This window comes from Sus scrofa, chromosome 18 (genome assembly GCF_000003025.6).
Source record: "Sus scrofa isolate TJ Tabasco breed Duroc chromosome 18, Sscrofa11.1, whole genome shotgun sequence".
In the NCBI taxonomy this organism is placed as follows: Eukaryota; Metazoa; Chordata; class Mammalia; order Artiodactyla; family Suidae; genus Sus; species Sus scrofa.
The window spans coordinates 10,937,368-10,958,972 of record NC_010460.4 but is presented as its reverse complement, the minus strand read 5'-3'; the positions used below and the strand labels follow the sequence as shown (position 1 = coordinate 10,958,972).

The following is a 21,605-nucleotide window of genomic DNA, read 5'->3' as shown; positions in this document are numbered from 1 at the left end:
AGCACGCTGCAGAGTCCTGTGAGCTGTCTGCAAATGACTGACCCTGAGGGGGGCTGAGGGGACCTGCAAACCTGCGGCTGGCGTCCAAAGTGTTAGGTAGATTTGGCAGCCTAGAGAACTGTGTCCTTAAGCGGGAGCTTGGCTAATTCCTGGTGAGGAGGGAGGTGGGAGAGGACCTGGAGGGGGAAGCAGAGTCCACCCTGTGTCTGCTTAGTGCTGAGAGATTGCACTGCGGGAGGAACCATCACATGGAGCCTGAGGTTGCCCAGACAAGAGCAGCCGGTTCAGGAGTTCCCGTCGTGGCTCAGTGGTCAATGAATCCGACTAGGAACCATGAGGTTGTGGGTTCGATCCCTGGCCTTGCTCAGTGGGTTAAGGATCCGGCGTTGCTGTGAGCTGTGGTGTAGGTCGAAGACGTGGCTTTGTTCTTGTGTTGCTGTGGCCCTGATGTGATGTAGGCTGGTGGCTACAGCTCCGATTAGACCCTTAGCCTGGGAACCTCCATATGCTGCTCTGCAGCCCTAGAAATGGCAAAAAAAAAAAAAAAAAAAAAAAAAAAAAGAGCAGCCAGTTCATGGGAGAGGTGGCAGGTGACACTGACTGGATATTTACTGAGACCAGGAGGAGAATGAATGAGCTGGGACTTGATGAGTCAGAAGATGAGTAGGAGGAGCTAGGAGTTTGGGGTTAGTAGATGCAAACTATTGCATCTGGAGTGGATAAGCAATGAGATCCTGCTGTACAGCACAGGAAATCTAATCACTTGTGATGGAGCATGATGGAGGGCAATGTGAGAAAAAGAATATATATATATATATATATATATGACTGGGTCACTCTGACATACAGAAGAAATTGCCAGAACATTGCAAATCAACTATAACAGAAATAATAAAAATCTTACCAAAAAAAAAAAAAAAAGAGGCAGAGAAGACGTTTAGGTTGGATTCTAAGTCATTCCAGCAGGTCTGCAAAAACCTAGTAACCCCAATCGCCACTAACAGGGATCACTGACTCCCTGGAATCTCGTTGGGACAATTTGCCATGATCCGGATTTTTCATTCATTCTAATGAGCTGTCCATCCGTGCACACGAATACTTTTTTTTCAAACAATGAACACCACAAATGGAGCTACTCCTCGAATCTCTCAGGCCTCACAGGAACCCTGTCCTTACCCCCTCACTGGAACAGAGCTCCCGTTAAAACCCCCAGCCTGGGGTTCGGGATGGGGGGTGACTCCGATCACGGTATACAAACAGCCAGCTGCCTCGTCGGGGAAAACACAGCACATTCCCGAGGGGGCAGCGACTGCCCTTGGGGCAGGGACGGGGGAGAGAACACAGGATGAATTCACGGGAGAGGCAGACAAGGTGACAAAGATCAGTGAACAAGGTCAGAGCCAGGGTTGAGGGAGGAGAAGGGCTGGGAACAATAACCCACTTCCCGCTGCAACGTGAGGCACCAGCTTTGGGCTCTGCTGTCATGGTTCGCGGGGCACTGGTGGGCAAGATCATAAATCTAGAAGACTCCCGGGGCTCGGTCTGAGCCAAGGGGGCCTCAGGAACATTTAGGACCTTCTAGAACACTAAATCTGAGGCTGAGGTTCACCTCACATTTGCAGAAGAAGCAGCACCTGGGTGAACTTATTAAAACACTCTCTGGTGCTTGCTTGGCAGCACACAGACTAAAATGGGAATGACACAGAGAAGATGGCATGGCCCCTGTGCAAGGATGACATGCAAATTCGTGAGTCATTCCATATTTAAAAAAAAAAAAAAAAAAAAGAATGGATGCAGCTGTCTCTAAAGAAGAAGAACCCAAAATGAACTCTATTCTGTTTCTCTTATACTCAAGGTTATTGTTGGATAAACAAGGTCCTGGGACTTCCCATCATGGCTTAGTGGTAATGAACCCGACTAGCATCCGTGAGAACGCAGGTTCAACCCCTGACCTTGCTCAATGGGTTAAGGATCTGGCATTGCCATGAGCTGTGGTGTAGGTTGCAGACAAGGCTTGGATCTGGCGTTGCTGTGGCTGCGATCTAGGCCTGCAGCTGCCACTCTGATTTGACCCCCAGCTTGGGAGTCTCTATATGCCACAGCCTTGAAAAATAAAAAAAAAAAAAAAACGAAAGACCAAGGTCCTATGTGTAACACAAGGAACCATACCCAGTTTCCTGGCATAGACCATGACAGAGAAGAATATTAAAAAAGAATCTGTGCATTTGTATAACTGAGTCACTTTGCTCTAAAGCAGAAATTGACACAACATTGTGTGCCAACTATACTTCCATATAAATAAGTAACGTTTAAATAAAATAAATAAAATACTCTCTGCTGGGCTGGTCAATAGCTGTAAATTTAAGTGTTCCACCTTCCTGGGGACCTCCCCAACTTCCCAGGACTCAGTGATGACAGAGTTGCCACCAGCAGGGTGCCCCCAGCCCTCCCAGCCCTGCAGCCCAAGTCCACCGTGATGGGCCGCTGGGCTCACCCCTGCCCAAGCTGTAACATACGTGAGCATCGCCCCAACTAGGTCTTGCTTCTAGCAACCGCACACATTCACAGGCTAACACGTCACAAATACCTCCTCTTCATGGTCATCGTGAGCCCCATGGGCACCTGCAGAAGCCCTCCGCCCAGAGCTCACGGAAGCGCTGGAGTTGACAGCTTCGATGTCCTCGGTGGCCTCTTCTTGGATCCTGGAGGCCTGCATCTGTCAGCACCCAAGAAAATGAAGCATTAAATTCACCCTTGGAAGTACCAAAATTCTCTGTAAAGTACAGGCTCTCATTAATATTAGCTACATACCAGGTACTGTTCTTAAGGCTCTAGTATCTCATTTAGGCTTCATGACAGTCTTTTTAGGAAAGCGCAATTATCACCTCTTTTTACAGAGGTGAAAACTACAGTACAGGAAACTTAAGAAATGAGCCCCGCAGTGAGTTAAGAAACTGACTAGTATTGGTGAGGATGCAGGTTCGATCCCTAGGTTTGCTCAGTGGGTTAAGGATCCAGTGTTGCTGCCAGTTGCGGTGTGGGTCATGGATGTGGCTCAGATCCCGTGTTGCTATGGCTGTGGTGTAGGCCGGCAGCTGCAGCTCCAATTTGATCCCTAGGCCTGGGAACTTCTGTATGCCTCTGGTGTGGCCCAAAAAAGAAAAAGAAAATATTTTTTAAAAAAGAAAAGAAAAGAAAAAAATGAGCCCAGCGGGAGTTCCCATTGTGGCACAATGGAAACAATGTGACTAGTACCTATGAGGATACAGGTTCGATCCCTGGCCTTGCTCAGTGGGTTAAGGATTTGGCAGTGCCATGAGCTGTGGTGTGGATTGCAGACTCCGCTTGGATCCCACGTTGCTGTGGCTGTGGTGTAGGCTAGTAGCTACAGCTCCGATTAGACCCCTAGCCTGAGAACTTCCATATGCAGCAAGTGCAGCCCTAAAAAGCAATAAATAAATAAATAAATAAATAAATAAATAAATAAATAAAATGAGCCTAGGCACACAGCTGGTAAGTGGCACAGACAGGATTCAAACCCAGGCAGTCTGAGTCTAAGGCCCATGCTTTTCTCCAGAGTGATCCAGAATGTGCCAGATTAATCAGTCTTTACAGTAAATCAACAGCCCTGTGATCTGAACAGCCACATTTCTATCAGCAAAATTAACCAGGAGAGATTCATGCCTGTCACAGTCTGAAAGTTTGTGACCGCCCCCCCCCAAAAAAAAAATCGTGTTAAAATCCTAATCCTCAAAAAGAAAATATTAGAAAGTGGAGCTTTTGAAAGGCACTTAGGTCATGAGGTTGGAGTCCTCGTGGATGGAATTCGTGCATTTAGAAAAGAGGCTGCTGAGAGCTCCCTAGCACCTTCCATCACGTGGGGGAGGACATGGAGAGAAGATGCCAGCCGTGGACCAGGAAAGAAGGCCTCACCGGAAGGTGACAAGGCTGACACCCTGATCTTGGACTTCCAGGCTTCACAACTGTGAGCAAAAAATTCTGTTGTTTTAGCCACTCGGTGTGCGGTGTTTTGTTACAGCAGCCCCAACAGACGAGATGACGACTCCAACACAAATATACTTTTTTAAAAAGAAAAACATCACCTTAAAAAAAATAGCTAAGAAAAAAATTCAGGGGAAAAAAAAAAACCTAGGTATGGTCACCATTCAATTTGGCCTGATTTTATCCTTGAGTCTGAAGAGAGTGTTTCTATCCAGTCACTGTAAAACTTAATATCCCATGTCCAGTATTTCTTAGAATGATTTCACAGGTGCTATGTGGCAAATTAGACATTAAAGTATCTTCACCTTTCTTTCTTCGGCAGGTCTACACCCTATATTGGCAGAACTCTGGGCAAAGATAAAAATGTTCCCTTAAGAACTTGGAAGGCCAGGTTTAAAGTTCGTGTCCCATGCCAGGACGTGGCAGCAGGGGAGAGCTGGCCCTTCTCCCCAGTGTGTAATCCTTTCCTTCTCACCACTGATTTCTTTCTTTCTTTGTTCTTTTTTTTTTTTTTGATCTTTTCAGGGCTGTACCTGTCGCATATGGAAGTTCCCAGGCTAAAGGTCAAGTTGGAGCTACAGCTGCCAGCCTGCACCACAGCTCATGGCAATGCCAGATCCTTAACCCACAGAGCAAGGTGAGAGATTAAACCCACATCCTCATGGATACTAGTCTGGTTCTTAACCCACTGAGCCACAAGAGGAACTCCCCTGATTTCTTCTCATGGCACAAAGGCCATGGCCTTGTGTGCACATGCGTGGACATGCCCGCCCGAGATGTCCATGCTCCACCCACCCTCCCCACAAACAGCTGCCCCTAGGCCATACTGAGTCAGTGGAACCCAGCCAGTGGTGTGTGGTCGGCTCTTTGTATGGCCTAGAAGTGGGCTTGAGTCCATCTGGACAGGAAGGAATTCCAGGATGCCAGGTACCAAGAGGGGGCTGTGAGTAAGCCTTTCCCCTTGACCCATGGTTCCCTGGCCCATGGTGAGGAATGTGGCTCACGTTAACATGAATTTGTCTTCTTAAAATCCTATTTTCTGTCCCTGTCAACTTAAGGAAGCAAATACCAAAGAAGAAACAGAAGATAGTTTTCCATTTCCATCCCTAACCGCTAGCCCTTTCTGGTCAAATCCTGAAATTGGTTCAAATGAACATGAACGACTTTGCAGAAGTGGGAAACTGGAATTTCTGAATCTTAGCGACCCTTCTCCCCATTCAGAATATGCTTTGCTGTCTCCTTAATGAAATATCTCACAATGTTTGAGCTGGATGCTGTCTGAAATAAAACAGTAATCGATTTTAAATCAGTTACCGGCAGCTTTCTAAAAACTCATAAAACACATGTACAAAAAGACAGACACAAGGCTGCTCATAACAGCACCGTTTGCCATTACTAACACTGGGGAAAAGCCAAATAACTACCCATTTACGAATGGATAACTCAATTGGTGTGTTCATGGACTTCCCGTCATGGCTCAGCAGAAACAAATCTGACTAGCATCCATGAGGATGCAGGTTTGATCCCTGGCCCCGCTCAGTGGGTTAAGGATCTGGCATTGCTGTGGCTATAATGAATGCATGTCACAGACACCGCTCACGGCTTGGATCTGACGTTGCTTGGCTGTGGCATAGGCTGGCAGCTGCAGCTCCAATTCAAGCCCTAGCCTGTGAACCTCCACGTGCCGTGGGGGCAGCCCTTAAAATAAATAAATAAATAAATAAATAAATAAATAAATAGGTGTGTTCATGCAAGGGAATACTATACATATACATAAGCAATCACACATATACAGTCTCTCAAATGCAACAGTGGATGAAGAGAAGTCAGAGCCAAAAGAAGGCATGGTGTATGATCCATTTACATCAAGTTCAAGAACAGGAAACATTAAGCTACAGTGTTAGAAGTCAGGATGGTGGTTGCCCTGGGGGAGAGTGAGGGGAAGGCGGCACAGCGGGACTGGGGATCCGACGGCGTCCTGTGTCTCTATGTTACCTGAGTGCTGGTCAGGTCATGGGAGCTCACTGAGCTTTGACCTTAGCATCAGAGCACTTTTCATCATGTAGCTTGTACTTCTATAAACTTTGCCATTAAAAAAAAATGCATGTAAATATAAAGGTTTTAAATAAAGATGCAGGGAGTTCCCTCCATGGCTCAGCGGAAACGAATCAGACCAGGATGCATGAGGACACAGGTTTGTAGCTTGGCCTTGCTCAGTGGGTTAAGGATCCAGGGTTGCTATGAGCTGTGGCGTAGGTCACAGATGGCTGGGATCTGGCATTGTTGTGGCTGTGATGTAGGCCAGTGGCAACAGCTCCGATTTCACCCCTAGCCTGGGAACCTCCATATGCTGCGAAGGCATAGAATTTAAAAATAAATAAATAGAGGTGCACAGTTCACTGTGACCCAGGATACAGGAGTGACAGGAGACCCAGGTCCATGGCAGCAAGTCAGAAGAGGGAGCAGAATGTGCGAGGCCCAGTCGGTCCAGGGGGCTTACCACAAGTGGTTCTGGGGAGGAGATGTGAACCCACTGGCTGCCTATGGGATGCAGCCAAAAGGGCCATATCGCAGGCGGCCCTCTAGTGAACAGGTTTCCAAACCCCACTGTGCAGGCCAGGGGTGCGGGGATTAGAGTTACAGAGGAGCCCGAGTAGATGGGACTCTGCTGCTATCTCCTGAAGCCATCAGAACAAAAGCGTTTATAATCTCTAAGCACTGGGCCTCCTTAAGGTTTCACAGGGGGGAACTGGGAGAAGCCCAGATAACTCCGTTATGGAATCATCTCTTGGATGGAGGCGGAGATAAATGTTTCTTTCTTTCTCTTGGGGGGGGGGCACTTTTTAGGGTCACACCCACAGCATATGGACGTTTCCAGGCTAGGGGTCCAGCCTACACTGCAGCCTTAGCAACACCAGATCCAGGCTGCATCTGTGACCCACACCACAGCTCACAGCAGTGCTAATTCTTAACCCACTGAGGGAGGCCAGGGATCAATCCGCATCCTCATGGACAGCCAGGTTCGTTACCCCTGAAGCACAACGGGAACTCCAGAAAGAAATGTTTCTAACATGAAAAGGCCCACACAGCCAGCAGCCTAAGGAACCAGCCAACAGCCATGCTTCTCAAGGGCCAAGGAGGCGGGCCTCCTGGCAGTCTTTGGAAGCTCCTGTTACCCAGGGTCAAGAAGTATCATCCAAGAAGGCACACTACAGAAAACCCCCTCTAGTGCCTTCTGCTGTACGAGTCATCCACGGGCGGGCGGGAGCTCACTGGGAGCGCAGCTGCTATTTAAACAGCCTTTGTGGAGCAAAGAACAAGACGAGTTATTGTCTGAGTCCCAGGACTCGGGGGAATCAGCAGTAACCTTGCCCACGACTTACGGACAGCTTGGGTTTCTAGGAAAGGGAGTTGCATTCATTTCTGCAAAAAGGTATTTGCCACCTTCCTTTGAAACATCTGTCAGCTGTTCGGACAGTGACCCGCCTCAACTGTCCTCTACCATCGTGGTCTCTCACCAACTGGCCAGCGATAAACAAATATTGTTTGCTTTGCCTTCCAAGGTATTTATATCCCACATAAATGATATTTCAGACAGGCTTAGGATCTACTCAAGGCTGGCAGGAAATAGGGAGTGGGAGGAGAGGCAGGCGATTTAGAAAGAGGGCGCCACCTAGGGACTAACCCCTGGAACTCCAGTCTCGTCCCATCAAGTTCCTGAAACTATCTACAACGACCTAAAACAAATGCGATTTCAGCAGAGTCCACTTAACCTTTGGCACGGAGGGGAGCACAGAGTGACCATCTGAAAAAAGTGACACAGTGCCTGTGCCATTTCTAGACTCTAATCAACTCTCTTCCCTGGAAGGTTGATTTTCCCAAATCCTATTAATTTAGGTTGAGAGTGAACTCAGCGTCACCCCTCAGTGAACCTGAGGCTCAGGAGAAGTTTAGACAGAAGAGAAAATGGGCTGAAATGAGTGTTGGATGACAGGGAGAAAGTCACAAACAAATAAGAACAGACGCATGTGAATGGGTTTACTCGTCTGGTTCTCTTACATAATCTGTAACATAACATAGTAAAGCCACAACTTCATTTTTTTTTCGTATTTTTTTGGCTATGCCTGAGGCATGCAGAAGTTCCTAGGCTAGGGATCAAACCAAGCCACAGCAGTGACCTGGGCCACAGCAGTGACCTGGGCCACAGCAGTGAAAACGCTGGAGCCCTAACCCGCTGAGCCACCAGGGAACTCCAAAAGCCCACAACTTTAGAATCCTGATGAAAACAACTTTCAATATTCATTAACACACTGAAACTAGAGTAAAAGACTCTTCTTTTCAACCAATAAAACAGCCACATTCAGGCCCTTAGAAGTCATTAACTACCAGCAGACCCAGCACACACACAGCCCAAGCACAGCTTGTAGCACCAAGTTTTTTGTTTTGTCTTGCTTTTCTTAGGGCCACACCCAAAGCATATGGAAGTTCCCAGGCTAGGAGTCCAAACCGAGCTGCAGCTGCCAGCCTACACCACAGCTGTAGCAACACGGGGTCTGAGCCACATCTGAAACCTACACCACAGCTCAGGGCAACGCCAGATCCCCAACCCACCGAGCAAGGCCAGGGATCGAACCCACATTCTCATAGATACTAGTTGGATTTGTTTCCGCTGAGCTACAACGGAGCTCCAGCATATAAGATTTAAATGTGAGCATTATATTGGAAATAAGACCCCAAGGAAAAGTTGAACTCTGCAGAAGGAGACGTGCCTGGGGCGGGCCAGTTCCTCACCTCACCACCATCCTCCAGGCCCCAGTGGAGCCGCATTCTCCCTAACCCCCTGACTTGTATTTCCAAGGCACCGCCTTGCTGCCCATGGGGAGTGCACAGAAGGGATGGCACTTACCTGTGATTTCAGATGATTGGCTCTAAGAATAAATGGCTTAATCAGAAGCATCCATGGCACAGAAATCAAAGCCATAATAACAAAGAAACTTTGGACTTCTTGCTGTAAGACCAAAATGGTAAGATCCTATTAGTTCAAGGTGACTGCAAAGCATGCTTGATATGACACAAATGACCAACAGGGATGCTCTCAGTGGCAGGTCACTTGGAGAGACAGAAAGCATCTCAATGAACCGTTTCGCCCGCCCACCTCTTCCTACTGCAGAGAGAACTGTGAGTTCTCTCCAACACCGGTGCTGGGTGTCCAGTGAAAAAGAGTCACTCTTGGAGTTCCCATCGTGGCTCGGCGGTTAGCGAACCCAAACAGCATCCATGAGGAAGCAGGTTCGATCTCTGGCCTCACCCAGTGGGTTAAGGATCTGGTGTTGCCACGAGCTGTGGTGTAGGTCACAGATGCGGCTCGGATCCTGTGTTGCTGTGGCTGTGGTGTAGGCCAGTGGCTACAGCTCCGATTGGCCCCCTAACCTGGGAACCTCCATGTGCCATGGGTGTGGCCCTAAAAAAGACAAAAAGACCAAAAAAAAAGAGCCACTCTTTATTCCTTGCTCTCCAGGTAGCCCCTCTTCCTACACCCACACCATATGGAGCGTCATTGGATGGAGGTGTTAACGACACACAGCATAAGAGCAACTTTATTTGTCCCTGTTCCCTTAACTGCTCCAGGGGGACAGTTAGCCCTGGCCCGAGATGAAGAGCAGGTCTGGGACTTCGCCAAAAGTCTTTAGGTCTCTTTAAGTCACAAACATTATCTCATCGGTAACTTTGCATTTCCAGTACTACTGAGGCTTCTTGCTCTCTTTCAAAAAAAAAAAAAAAAAAGGCCTCGAAATGGCCACCCGGCTCACCGTCTCCTGTGGGCTGGTTCCCCACCAGGTTCTGGGTTATCCAAATTGAAGTCTTTCGTTCTCTCTCGTTCTCTGGGCACAGTTCACTTTGGAGCGAGGCGTCTATGTCTCCCTGCCTCGCTGACTCCTGAGACTCATCCCACTTTATCATCCTGTGATGTACTTCCTTTCATATCTCACCTCCTCTTTTTCCTACCCTCTAGGTCACTGGTTTGAGGATAACCCAGAGCTGCTATTTGCAAAAGAAGCAGGAAGCCTTGGGAGGCTTGGTCAGAGCCAGTGAAAAGGTGTGGGAACTGGGTACTTGGAATAAAAGGGGAAATGTTTCTTTTTTTTTCTTTTTTTTTTTTTTTGTCTTTTTAGGGCCACACCTGTGACATACGGAAGTTTCCAAGCTAGGGGTCACATGGGAGCTGCAGCTGCTGGGTTATACCACAGCCACAGCGACCCTGGATCCTTCACCCACTGAGTGATACTAGTTGGGTTCTTAACCTGTCGAGTTCCAATGGGAACTCCTGAAAAATGTTTCTCTCGTTGCTTTAACTGTTCTGACCAAGCTCCCACTGAGGCTTTCGTTTATTATCCCAACTGTAACAAGATACATCCTGATAACAGTGGGAACCCTATCTGCTCCATCCAATACCCTCCTCCACTCTTAACTGCTCCCAAGAAGGAGGGCGACCACAGGAACAGACTTGGCACTTGCCTGTCCCAGGTCCACACCCTTGAAGCTACCTGGTTGCGCTAGTCCATTTTTATCTCGTGCTTCCCCCTGCAAACACACCACAATGTCTAGAGAGATCAAAGATGCCTATTTATCTGCTGCTCTTCTTCTTTGCTATTGAAACATAGCATGAAGCAGCCAAAGCAGTGTTGGGAGGGGGCTGGATTTTTTACCTCACACTGTCTCTTCCAACTGCATCATGGGAAAACGGGGTTATGGAAACTTCAAACTGTGTCAAGATAATTAATCTTCTTCTGGGGCGTGGAGACCAGCCAACTCCAAATAACGGCTTTGAATAGGAAAAAAGCTGGAAAAGTCTCTCCCTGTGCAGTGCTCCATGTCCTCAGGGGGACTTCAGTCTTTAGGAAAGGCAGGGGCACATGAAATACTTGGTGATTCTGATTCCCAGGCCTCAAGAAGATGACTTGTTTGAGAAATGCAGGTAAACTTGCATTGAGACACCAGCAATGAGTAAACGACCCTCTCAAAGACATCGTTCGATGCCAAGAGTCTAAGAATGGCCTCCACGGTGCTGATGGATAACAAGCAGGTGCTACACAGTAAGGTGGGACACAAGAGAGCTTTCAGAGCTGTGTGTCTTCTCTGTTATTATCTAAAATCAGTCCTTACTTTTGCTGCTTCTGCAGGGGAGGAGAACACAGCCAGGAATCAAATGCATGGGGATGTACAGAGCTGTAGGAGGAGCGTGGCGAGGAGCCAGGATGAGTGGCCATTGGCAGGTGCCATGGGCAGTGAAGGGCCCCCTGGTATTGGGAACTAGCCCTAGAGCTTGAGCCAGAACCTATATGAGTGGTCCTTCTTTAGTGAAAATCTACCAGCAAACAATATTATTAGGTTATCACTGGGAGAGGCCAGAGGAAAAAAACTACTTGAGTTACCAAAAATTGCTCACTGAGATACTTTTATACCCATCGCTCATGGAACATTTATGCTTTCTAAAACTAAAGTATCAAGTTGATAATGAGGCCGAAAGAAACAAAGTCAGAATAGTGATAACATCCAACGGCTGGGAGGTCCCGTCCATGGAAAAAGAGCCCAAAGAAAAAAGAAAAAAAGCATCTACACCAAGCTGGGGAAGCTCATAGAAGAGCATGAGTTTGGTTCAGTTTTCCAGAAAGTCACGACCCCTGTGAACAGAGGGCCTCCTCTTCTCGATTCCATCTCAATTTTCTCTCTTGTGAATCTTAACTAGAGTTTCCTTTTATAATAAAAGATTATTACATGTTAAGGTGTTTAAAGCATTTAGTTTCAAGCCAATCCATTTGAAGGGTTATTTTTTTTCTTTCTGCACAGACCACGCACAAGCTCATTTTCAACCCCACCCGAAAATCCGTCCCACGTGTGACCCAATAGGAAGGGCCGGAGCTGGACCACAGCACAGCCCTCGAACCTGGACACTCATCACATAAGGACCTCCTGAAACGTGAAAGAACCTAACCCATGGACTGAGGCTTGCGGACAGTTACTCTCTGCCGTATTCAGGAGTAGGACAGACAGCACCTTGGAGGGACCGAGAGATGATCATGCGAAGTGAAGAGACTCGGACAGGGAGACGCCAACGTCATGTGCGATCACTTATATGTGGAATCTTAGAAAAGGATACAATGAACTTATCTGCAGCACAGAAAATGACTCACAGACTTTGAAAAACTTGTGGTTACCAAAGGAGACAGGTGGGGGGTGGGGAAGGGATCGCTGGGGGTCTGGGATGGAAATGGTCTAAAATTAGGTTGTGAGGATGGTTGTACACCATTTATAGTCATGACATTTTATATTTATAATCACAGAATTCCTGTAAGAGGATGAGAGAGATTTAACATAATCACATGAGTAAAGAAGGGGGGAAAAAAAAAACCAACCCGAAATACCTGATGCTTGTAGAGAGGGGCGTTCGAAGGGTCGTTGTAATTGAACAGGAACATGTTAATGAAGTGGATGAGGATGCTGGGGGCGCGCCGGGACACGGAGGCGTCAAAGGAGCACCATTTGAAGATGATCATGAAGACCAGGTACCCGAACAGGCACAGGATAAAAATCACCTCGGGGACGAACTGCAGCATGATGCTGAGGGTGTCTCTGAAGAATCTGGGGGCGGGAAGCACAGACACACACAAGGAAGAACACGGAGGGACTGTCAGGCATTCACTTTTGCCTCCAAAGCCTCAAATGTCCATCTCTGGTTTTGGTTTTGGTTTTGTTTGGGAACGCTGGTCCACACCCCGCGTATGCAAGGATGGAAAAGAAAGAAAGGTGCTTTTGCACAAAAGGTTCAGAAAGAACCAGGATCTGGAAGGTGAAGACTGAGAGAAAGGTCAGGTGCACATGGACAGCCGAGGACCTGGCCACAGCCTCGCATGCAGACCTCGTTCACAGCGACACGGTCAAAGGCAGAAGGATACACAGCAGTGGCTTGGCAGCTTCTCTCCTGAGAAAGTCAGCAATGGCTTGTGACTATCCCCTATTTCTGTACAGCCTGCAAGTGAAAAATGGTTTGCACCTTCTCAGATGTTTGGGGGCCAACCAAAAGAACACTATTTTAGGACACATGAAAACTACGAGAAATTCAAATTTCCGTTTTCATAAATAAAGTTTCACGGGAACAGTCCCACTCATTTGTTTACATGTGGTCTGTGGCAGCGTTCACACCAGAATCGAGTATTGTAACAGAGATTGCCTGGCCTGCAAAGCCTGAAATATTTACTCTCCAGCCCTCCATGGAAGAAGTTTGCCAACTTCTGCTCTAAGACACAGAGTCCCACAAGGCTAAGTTGACTCCCCCACCCCAGTTAAAATGTCAGAAAGGGCCCCCACACTCTTTGTTAATTGTAAGAGTAATTGGGAGTTCCCCGGTGGGCTAGCAGTTAAGGATCTGGTGTTGTCACAGCCGTGGCTCACGTTTGATCCCTGGCCCCACATACTTCCACATGCTGTGGGAATGGCCAAAAAAAAAATTTTTTTTTTTTGTCTTTTTAGGGCCACACCCTTGGCACATGGAAGTTCCCAGGATAGGGGTCCAATCAGAGCTGTAGCTGCTGGTCTATACCACAGCCACAGCAACACCAGATCAGAGCCTCACCTGCAACCTATACCACAGCTCACAGCAATGCTGGATCCTTAACCCACTGAGTGAGGCCAGGGATTGAATCAGAGTCCTCATGGATACTAGTTGGGTTCATTACCACTGAGCCACAATGGGAACTCCAAAAATATTTTTTTTAACTTGAAGAGTTATTGGAGGGACATGGACATCCCACGATAAGGCAGGATTACTGAAGAGCACTGAGGCCAGCGTGACACACACTGACACGTTACACTCCCTTCCAGAAAGAACTTCCTGGTTTTATCATTTAATTCTCACAGCCCTTTCAGGCAGGCAGTAGAACCAAGCTGTGGTCACTCATTTACTCACTAAACAGTTCTTATTTTTCAGGGAGAATCTACTGGTTTTCAGGCTGGGGGCTCTGGTCAATGAAATGGGAATGGAAGCGGCACCTGTCATTCTGAGGGGAAGCTTAAAAGTCAGTGTGGAGTGGACCACACTCTGCTGCCATGGCAACGAGCTGGTTCCAGGTGAGGCTGCCCATCAGCCCAGGTCCCAGGGTGCGAATGAGATGAGCAGCGCCCCCCAGTGGGCCCACAATGACATGTGCCATGGTCTTAAACCACTGCGATTTGGGAGTCGTTTGTCACCACACGCTAAGTTGACCCATTTGACTCCTCCCTTCCCACGCTATAGAAGAAAACCATCTTGAGAGGTGCAGCGACATGTCTAGGATCACGCAGCTAGACAGAGTTAGAACCAGTAGCCAAACTTTTGATTCCAAACCCTGTATCGATCCTGCAGCATCACGCTGACCTCCTGGAGGGTGGGCTTCAGCGATACCGACAAGCTGCTGTGTTCTCTAAAGGGGTCTCTGAATAGACATATTTGAGGCTGATTTCAAGCATTTACAACTTGAGTGCAAATACGCACGTTTGAGAAGCTTTCCAGAGACAGAGCTTAACAAAAAGAAAAGAATAAACGGAAGAACATTAACAGGCAAAGAAGCGAGAGAGAGGCTGCTTCTGCAGGAAGAAATTACACCAACTGGAATTCAAGACCTGAGGGCACTTTGGCCAAAGCGCAGTTAGGTCCCCAAGACTGGCGGGAGACCTAAGCCTGGATATGGCACCAACCAAGGCCTTGCAGGCTGGAGGGACACAAAGCCCTGTGGGCTTGCAGTCTCTTTCTGAACCCTCAAATATTTCTGGGGTGAAAGGGGCACTCTGCTCAAGAGAAACCAAGATGCCATTTTCTGCCAACCAGCTTGTCCGAGGGGGAGCCAAGAGACACAAGAAAGCAGTCCCCATAGGAAGGAGACGCGAACCAAGGGACACAGGACCGAACTGGTGGCCTTGCCACTGCCCATCATCAACATGGTCAGAACAACAGGCAGACAGTTCATCGTGAAACTTACATGTGGTTGAAAAGGCTGAGAATGACCCCAAAAACCATCTGGACGATTCCCAGGATGACCGACATTTTCATCTTATAGGAGTTCAAGAATGTTAGCTTGTTTGAAGCCAAGTTCCAAATCTGGAGGGGAAACATGACAAGAAACACGTGAGAGGAGTTCCCGTTGTGGCTCAGTGGGTTAAGGACCCCACTAGTATCCATAAGAACATGGGTTCGACCCCTGGCCTCGCTCAGTGGGCTAAGGATCCAGTGTTGCTGTGGCTGCGGCGTTAAGTCCAAGACGCGGCTTGGATCTGGCATGGCTGTGGCTGTGGAGCAGGCCGGCAGCTGCAGCTCCGATTCGGCCCCTAGCCTGGGAATGTCCATATGCCATGGGTGCGGCCCTCAAAAGACAAAAAGGCAAAAAAAGAAACACATGAGACCGAAGTCCAGAAGTCCTACTGGAGTTGGGGGCTAGAGCTCAATTTCTCCTGAGGCGGTGGCTCTGAGAGCCACATTTCAAATCTCTCTCCAGGTCAGCACGTGCCTTTTAGGTTCAGAAAAGGAAAAGGACCAAACCCGTTATAAACACAACAACCCTCATGACAAATGTGTCAGAACCAAGAGCATGACGGGTGAAACTCCAGGTAGTTGGAGGAGGAAAAAACAAACCTGATATGATTTTCCCCCCGATCTACATGGAAAGACATTCTGGAACATCACGGAGAGATCTCAAACCTGCCTGGGTCCCCTTTTATTGGCGTAGATCTCCAGCCCATGAATCTGTCCCATTTCTTCTGGAATGGTAAACGGTACAACTGCCTTTTACCCTGAATTTTTCTTACAGTGCTTTACACAGCAAAGCATTTCCCCAGGCCCTTCTCTAGATGCCACTCCTGCAGCCAACACTTATCAGCACTTGGAATAAGCCATGGTCCCTGCCTCCTGCATAGGCTGTGTTTTAAACAGAGCTGCCAGGCTTGCACAGAGGTTACACGTGCACCTGTCCTGCCCACACAGAGAAAGCACTCAGAGCGGCTGGGGGGCCGGTCAGGGGCTCACCCTGGTTAATGGTCCCAGTCACCAATGCTCTCCTTTCCATGGAAATCTTAAGTGCCCACCCCCATGCAAACGACTCTAGTCCTTGCTCCGACTCCTGACCCCTCTGGGATTTTGGCACCTGGAGGGTTGTCTATACTGCTTTCCAGAACCAACAAAGCCACGGGTCTTCTATATTCCCTCCTAAACAACTTCCTCCTCCAAACTCCTCTGCTTCTGTTAAGAGGTCAACATCTACCTGGCGCAGCCTCAGTGTGCAGCCACCTTCCCCTCCCTCCACACCCAGAGGGGCAGGGACCGCTTCTCAGTGATTCTGCTTTGACAGGGTCCTGAGTGGCTGCCAGCTGAGCCATCACTAAGGGGGCTGCTGGGAAGGAGGGGAAACAGGTGCCCAGACACCAGAGGCACCGCTACTCCCCTCCCCACCTGCCTTGGCATTGAAGCTGCACCAGGCTTGCCCTCCACCCTCTGCTTTTCCCTTTGCCCACCTGGTTGGCCAGTCCCCACACAACAGGGTGATGGCAGGGTTACCAGTGCACCTTGACCCAGCTTGGAAAAACGAAAAATGTTCACAGTTAAGTACCAGGCACATACTAAGCTCTTTAAGTGTCTTTCTCTCATTTAATTCTAACAAAAATCTATGAGGGAGATATAAGTATTCCCATTTTATAGGTCAGAAAATTTACGATAATCTCAGGGAGATGAAGTTACTATACACCCAGGGAGAAATAATAAAATGACAAATGGAACATTGACTCTGCTTACACACCAGACTCTGTTCTGGGTGTTTAACCCATAAAATTCATGTACTCTTCTGAGCAGTTCTCTGAGAACTGTTATTATACCCATTTTACAGATGAGGAAACAGAGATACAGCGATGATAACATGCCAAAATCACACAGCAAGGAAGTAGAAAGGCCCAAATGTAAACACAGGCAGCCTGATTCTAAAGCATGGGTTTTTAACCATTGTGTGATGTTATTTATTATAAAATATTCACAAACACTTTTAGAAAGCCCCCTCAGTGCTGATGCCCAAATATTTTGTGATCTGATTCACAAATAGATGCTCGACAGTTAATAAGTGCAGCTACGGGAATTTGTAACACATAAAAATCAAACCCTTCATTAATATACAAAAGTGCTGGAGTTCCCCTTGTGGCACAGAGGGAGCGAATCTGACTAGTATCCACGAGGATGGGGGTTTGATTCCTGGCCTTGCTCAGTGGGTTAAGCATCCAGCGCTGCTGTGGCTGTGGTGTAGGCCAGCAGCTGTAGCTCCGATTCAACCCCTTACCCGAGAACTTCCATATGCCTCAGGTGTGGCCCTAAAAACAAAAACAAAAACAAAAACAATATATATATATATATATATATAAATGTCAGAACAGAAGTGTTCTGTTAAAGAGGTTTTCTCTGGGGAATAGGATTGCAGAACAAGAAAGACAAGAAAGGAGTTCCCATTGTGGCACAGCAGAAACAAATCTGACTGGGAACCATGAGGTTGCAGGTTTGATCCTTGGCCTCACTCAGTGGGCTCAGGATCCGGCGTTGCCGTGAGCTGTGGTGTAGGTTGCAGACACCGCTCAGATCTGCTGTTGCTGTGGCTGCGGCATAGGCTGACAGCTGTAGCTCCGATTAGACCCCTAGCCAGGGAAGCTCCATATGCTGAGGGTGCAGCCCTAAAAAACAAAAAACAAAGAAACAAAAAAGAATGGATGTATGCATATGTATAACTGATTCACTTTGCTGTACACCTGAAACTAACACAACATTGTAAGTCAACTATACTCTAACAAAAAAAAAAAAAAAAAAAAAAAAAAAAAGGCAAGAAAGATGAGTTCCCATTGTGGCTCAGCGGAAATGAGTCCAACTGGGAACCATGGGGTTGTGGGTTCGATCCCTGGCCTCTCTCAGTGGGTTGAACATCTGGTGCTGCTGTGAGCTGTGGTGTAGGTCGCACACTCTGCTCGGATCTGATGTGGCTGTGGTGTAGGCTGGCGGCTGTAGCTCCGATTGGAATCCTGGCCTGGGAGCCTCCATAAGGCTGTGGGTGTGGCCCTTCAAAAAAGAAAAAAAAAAAAAAAGGCAAGAAAGAAAAGTCTCTTCATTTTTAATAATTTTTGCATTATGTATTATTATTTTATAATAAAAAGACCTACAATGTTTTAGGACCAAAAACATTTTTTTTCTTTTTTGGCCACCCCTCAGCATATGGAATTCCCAGGCCAAGGATCAGACCCGAGCCACAACTGCAACCTATGAGGCAGCTGCAGTGACACCAGATCCTTGACCCATTATGCTGGGCAGGGGATCGAACCTGCATCCCAGCGCTCCAGAGATGCTGCCAATCCGGTTGCACCACAGCAGGAACTCCAAGACCAAAACCTATTCAAATCTAAATGTTGACTAGAAAGGGTGCAGGGGAAAAAGGAACCCTCCTATCCTGTTGGTGGGAACATAAATTGGTGCCAAACTGTGGAGAACAGCATGGAAGTTCCCCAAAAACCTAAAAATAGAGGTACCATATGATTCTGCAATCCCACTCCTGGGCATACGGACAAAATGAAAACTCTAATTTGAAAAGATACATGCACCCCAATGTTCACAGCAACACTACTGACAATAGCTAAGACATGGAAGCAACCTACTGGCCATCAACAGAGGACTGGCTAAAGAAGATGCGGTGATGTATATACCTATACAGCGGCATGTTAGCGAGCCATTCAGAAAAACAATGCAATAATGCCATTTGCAGCAACACGGATGGAGATAGCGTTATCACACTAAGTGAAATCAATCAGACAAAGACAAATACCATAAGATATCACATATGTGGAATCAAAAGATAGTACGAATGAACTTATTTACAAAACAGAACGTGATTCACAGACATAGAAAACAAACTTATGGTTACCACAGGGAAGGGGGATTAATTAAGAGTTTGGGATGAACAGATACACCCGACCACATACAACATAGAAAACCAACAAGCTTCTGCTGTGCGGCACAAAGAACCATCCTCAATATTTTGTAATGACAAATAGAGAAAAAGAACTTGAACAAGGAAAAAAAATATATATATATACACACACATATACATGAACTAAATCACTTTGCTGTGTACCTGAAACTAACGCAACATGGCAAATCAACTATATTTCAACTAAGAATGCAGAAAAATGAAATGAGTGTTACCAGGAAAAAATGCATTATTTTCAACACTCCACCTTCCTCCACCTTCACATTTTTTCCTTTTCCTTTTCTAACGAGTGGGCAGAGGACAAAATTGCACAGCATAGAAACTGGACCACTCAGTTCTTTTCTTTTCTTCTTTCTTTTTTTTTTTTGTCTTTTATCTTTTTAGGGCCTCACCCACAGCATATAGAAGTTCCCAGGCTAGGGGTCTAATCGGAGCTGCAGCTGCCCACCTACACCACAGACGCAGCAACACCAGATCCAAGCCTCAGCTGCAACCTACACCACAGCTCATGGCAACGGCAGATCCTGAACCCACTGATCGAGGCCAGGGATTGAACCCGCAACCTCATGGTTCCTAGTCAGATTGTTTCCGCTGCGCCACAATGGGAACTCCGGACCACTCAGTCCTGAAATGTGAAATATGCTACCCTCCCTTTTGAGAGCAGACCTAGGCGGGCAGGATCTGCTTATGCATTAATATGTGGGCTGCGAAGGGAAGAGACAAGACAGCACAAGCCATGAGATTCAAACAAAGGAAATGCAACCAGACCCTTAAATCGTTCCCCTCTGTACTCCCTGGCTGCCTGCTTGCTAACTGTGAAACTCCTTGGACCAAAGATAAAGCCTTCCAGTCTACAAAATAACAACTTGCGTTTATTTTTAGCATTTTGCAGCTCACAGACTAGCCTTCAAGGACTTTAGCGCTTTTGCTAAAACTTAGAATGTAAGAGGCCCCCCCCCCCCCCCGCCCCCGTGGCAAGTATAAAGCAATGCTGGAGGGATTTCCCATTTCCCTTCCTTTGTGGCTCAGCAGTTAATGAACCTGACTCAGATCCATGAGATGTGGGTTCAAGCCCTGGTCTCACTTGGTGGGCCAAGGATCCAGTGTTGCTGTGGCTGTAGTGTAGGCCGGCAGCTGTAGCTCCCATTCCACCCCTAGCCTGGGAAACTCCATGTGCCAAAAGTGCAGCCCTAAAAAGCAAAATAAAATAAAATAGAATAAAGTAAATAAAATAAAGCAATCCTGGGTGATGCTTATCGTTTTTATAAGGAGGGGAGGCAGCAGACAGTGGGAAGACCCAGGAAGACTGAGAGGAGATGACCCACCAGATAGGAGAAACCAGAGAACCAATTTCAGGGCCAGTGCTGTTACTCTCAACTGTCAGCAACTAAAAGTGTGCTCTCAGTTTCTCTTCCAACAAAATGAGGGTGGAGGAATGTTTATGAACCCCCTCTGCCGAGTTTCGACGCTGACGCTCATTTGGAGCACAAGGCTGCCACCTGGTGGCGATACGCGCTGGGCCGCACGCGTTGTGTGGCTTTACACAAATAAGCACGCACATCTTCTCCAAACCCCTTTATATCTGAAGGCTGGCGAGGAAGCGCCTTTGTTTTGCTTGGCTCAAATTCAGACGAGATAGATATAACAAATTCAAGTAAACCCCCTTTTTAAAACCTTTGTATCAATTCTATGCAGCAGAATAAAGCAAACCCATGCTTTTCAAGGAAAAAGAGTTGTTAATCACTGCGAGAAAATGCCAAAGTCAGGAACTTGGTCAGGATGCTAAATTGCTTATCTAATATGAATACTTTACAGACACCAAGGGCCATTTATTTATTTGCTTTTTAGGGCTGCACCCACAGCATATGGAGGTTCCCAGCCTAGAGGTCAAAATTGGAGCTACAGCTGCAGGCCTATGCCACAGCCACAGCAATGCAGGATCCAAGCTGCATCTGTCACCTACACCACAGTTCACGGCAATGCTGGATCCTTAACCCACTGAGGGAGGCCAGGGATCGAACCTGCAACCTCATGAATACTAGCTGTGTTCCTTACCACGGTGCCACAGTGGAAACTCCAACCAAGGGCCTTTAAAAGAAGCAACTGTTAACCACCAAAGGAGTACATAATGGAGGAGAAAGGCAGATGTTGGGAAATTGCATGGAAAATGCCCCAGGAGCTGGGTAAAGGATGCAGGTAGGACATTTACCTAACTCCAGCGCAGTGGGTCAAAAACACCTCTGGGACATGCTATTTCATCACAGTACAAGTTTGTGGATTTGACAAGTTCTGGCACCCTCTTGTCCCCCCACCCCCAAATCCTCAGCAAGACATTACATAATAAATATTTAACCTCAGAAGGCATTCTTACCGGATCAATCCCAAAAGGGTATGGATTTCCAGAGTACACTCCTGGAATGGCTGGGTCCAGCTGTAAATATGGATTTGTTCCTATTACCTGAGTACTGCAGAGGGAGAAAAAAAAAAAAACCGTGATCAACCAGAGGTAGAAAAATACTCTAGTAATTGGTCGTTGACTTGCAAGCCAATCAAAGCCTAGCTGTTGGTGCA

At 47.3% G+C, this 21,605-nt stretch overlaps 1 protein-coding gene across 1 annotated transcript in view; it reads right to left on the bottom strand.

The window, feature by feature from the left end:
- Nucleotides 1–21,605, bottom strand: part of ATP6V0A4 (ATPase H+ transporting V0 subunit a4) — a 98,594-nt gene that overhangs the window by 7,829 nt on the left and 69,160 nt on the right. The window contains 5 exon segments of the mRNA XM_021078735.1: nt 2,588–2,716; nt 8,909–9,010; nt 12,426–12,642; nt 15,015–15,133; nt 21,406–21,499. Coding sequence (XP_020934394.1) covers nt 2,588–2,716; nt 8,909–9,010; nt 12,426–12,642; nt 15,015–15,133; nt 21,406–21,499 — 661 coding nt within the window.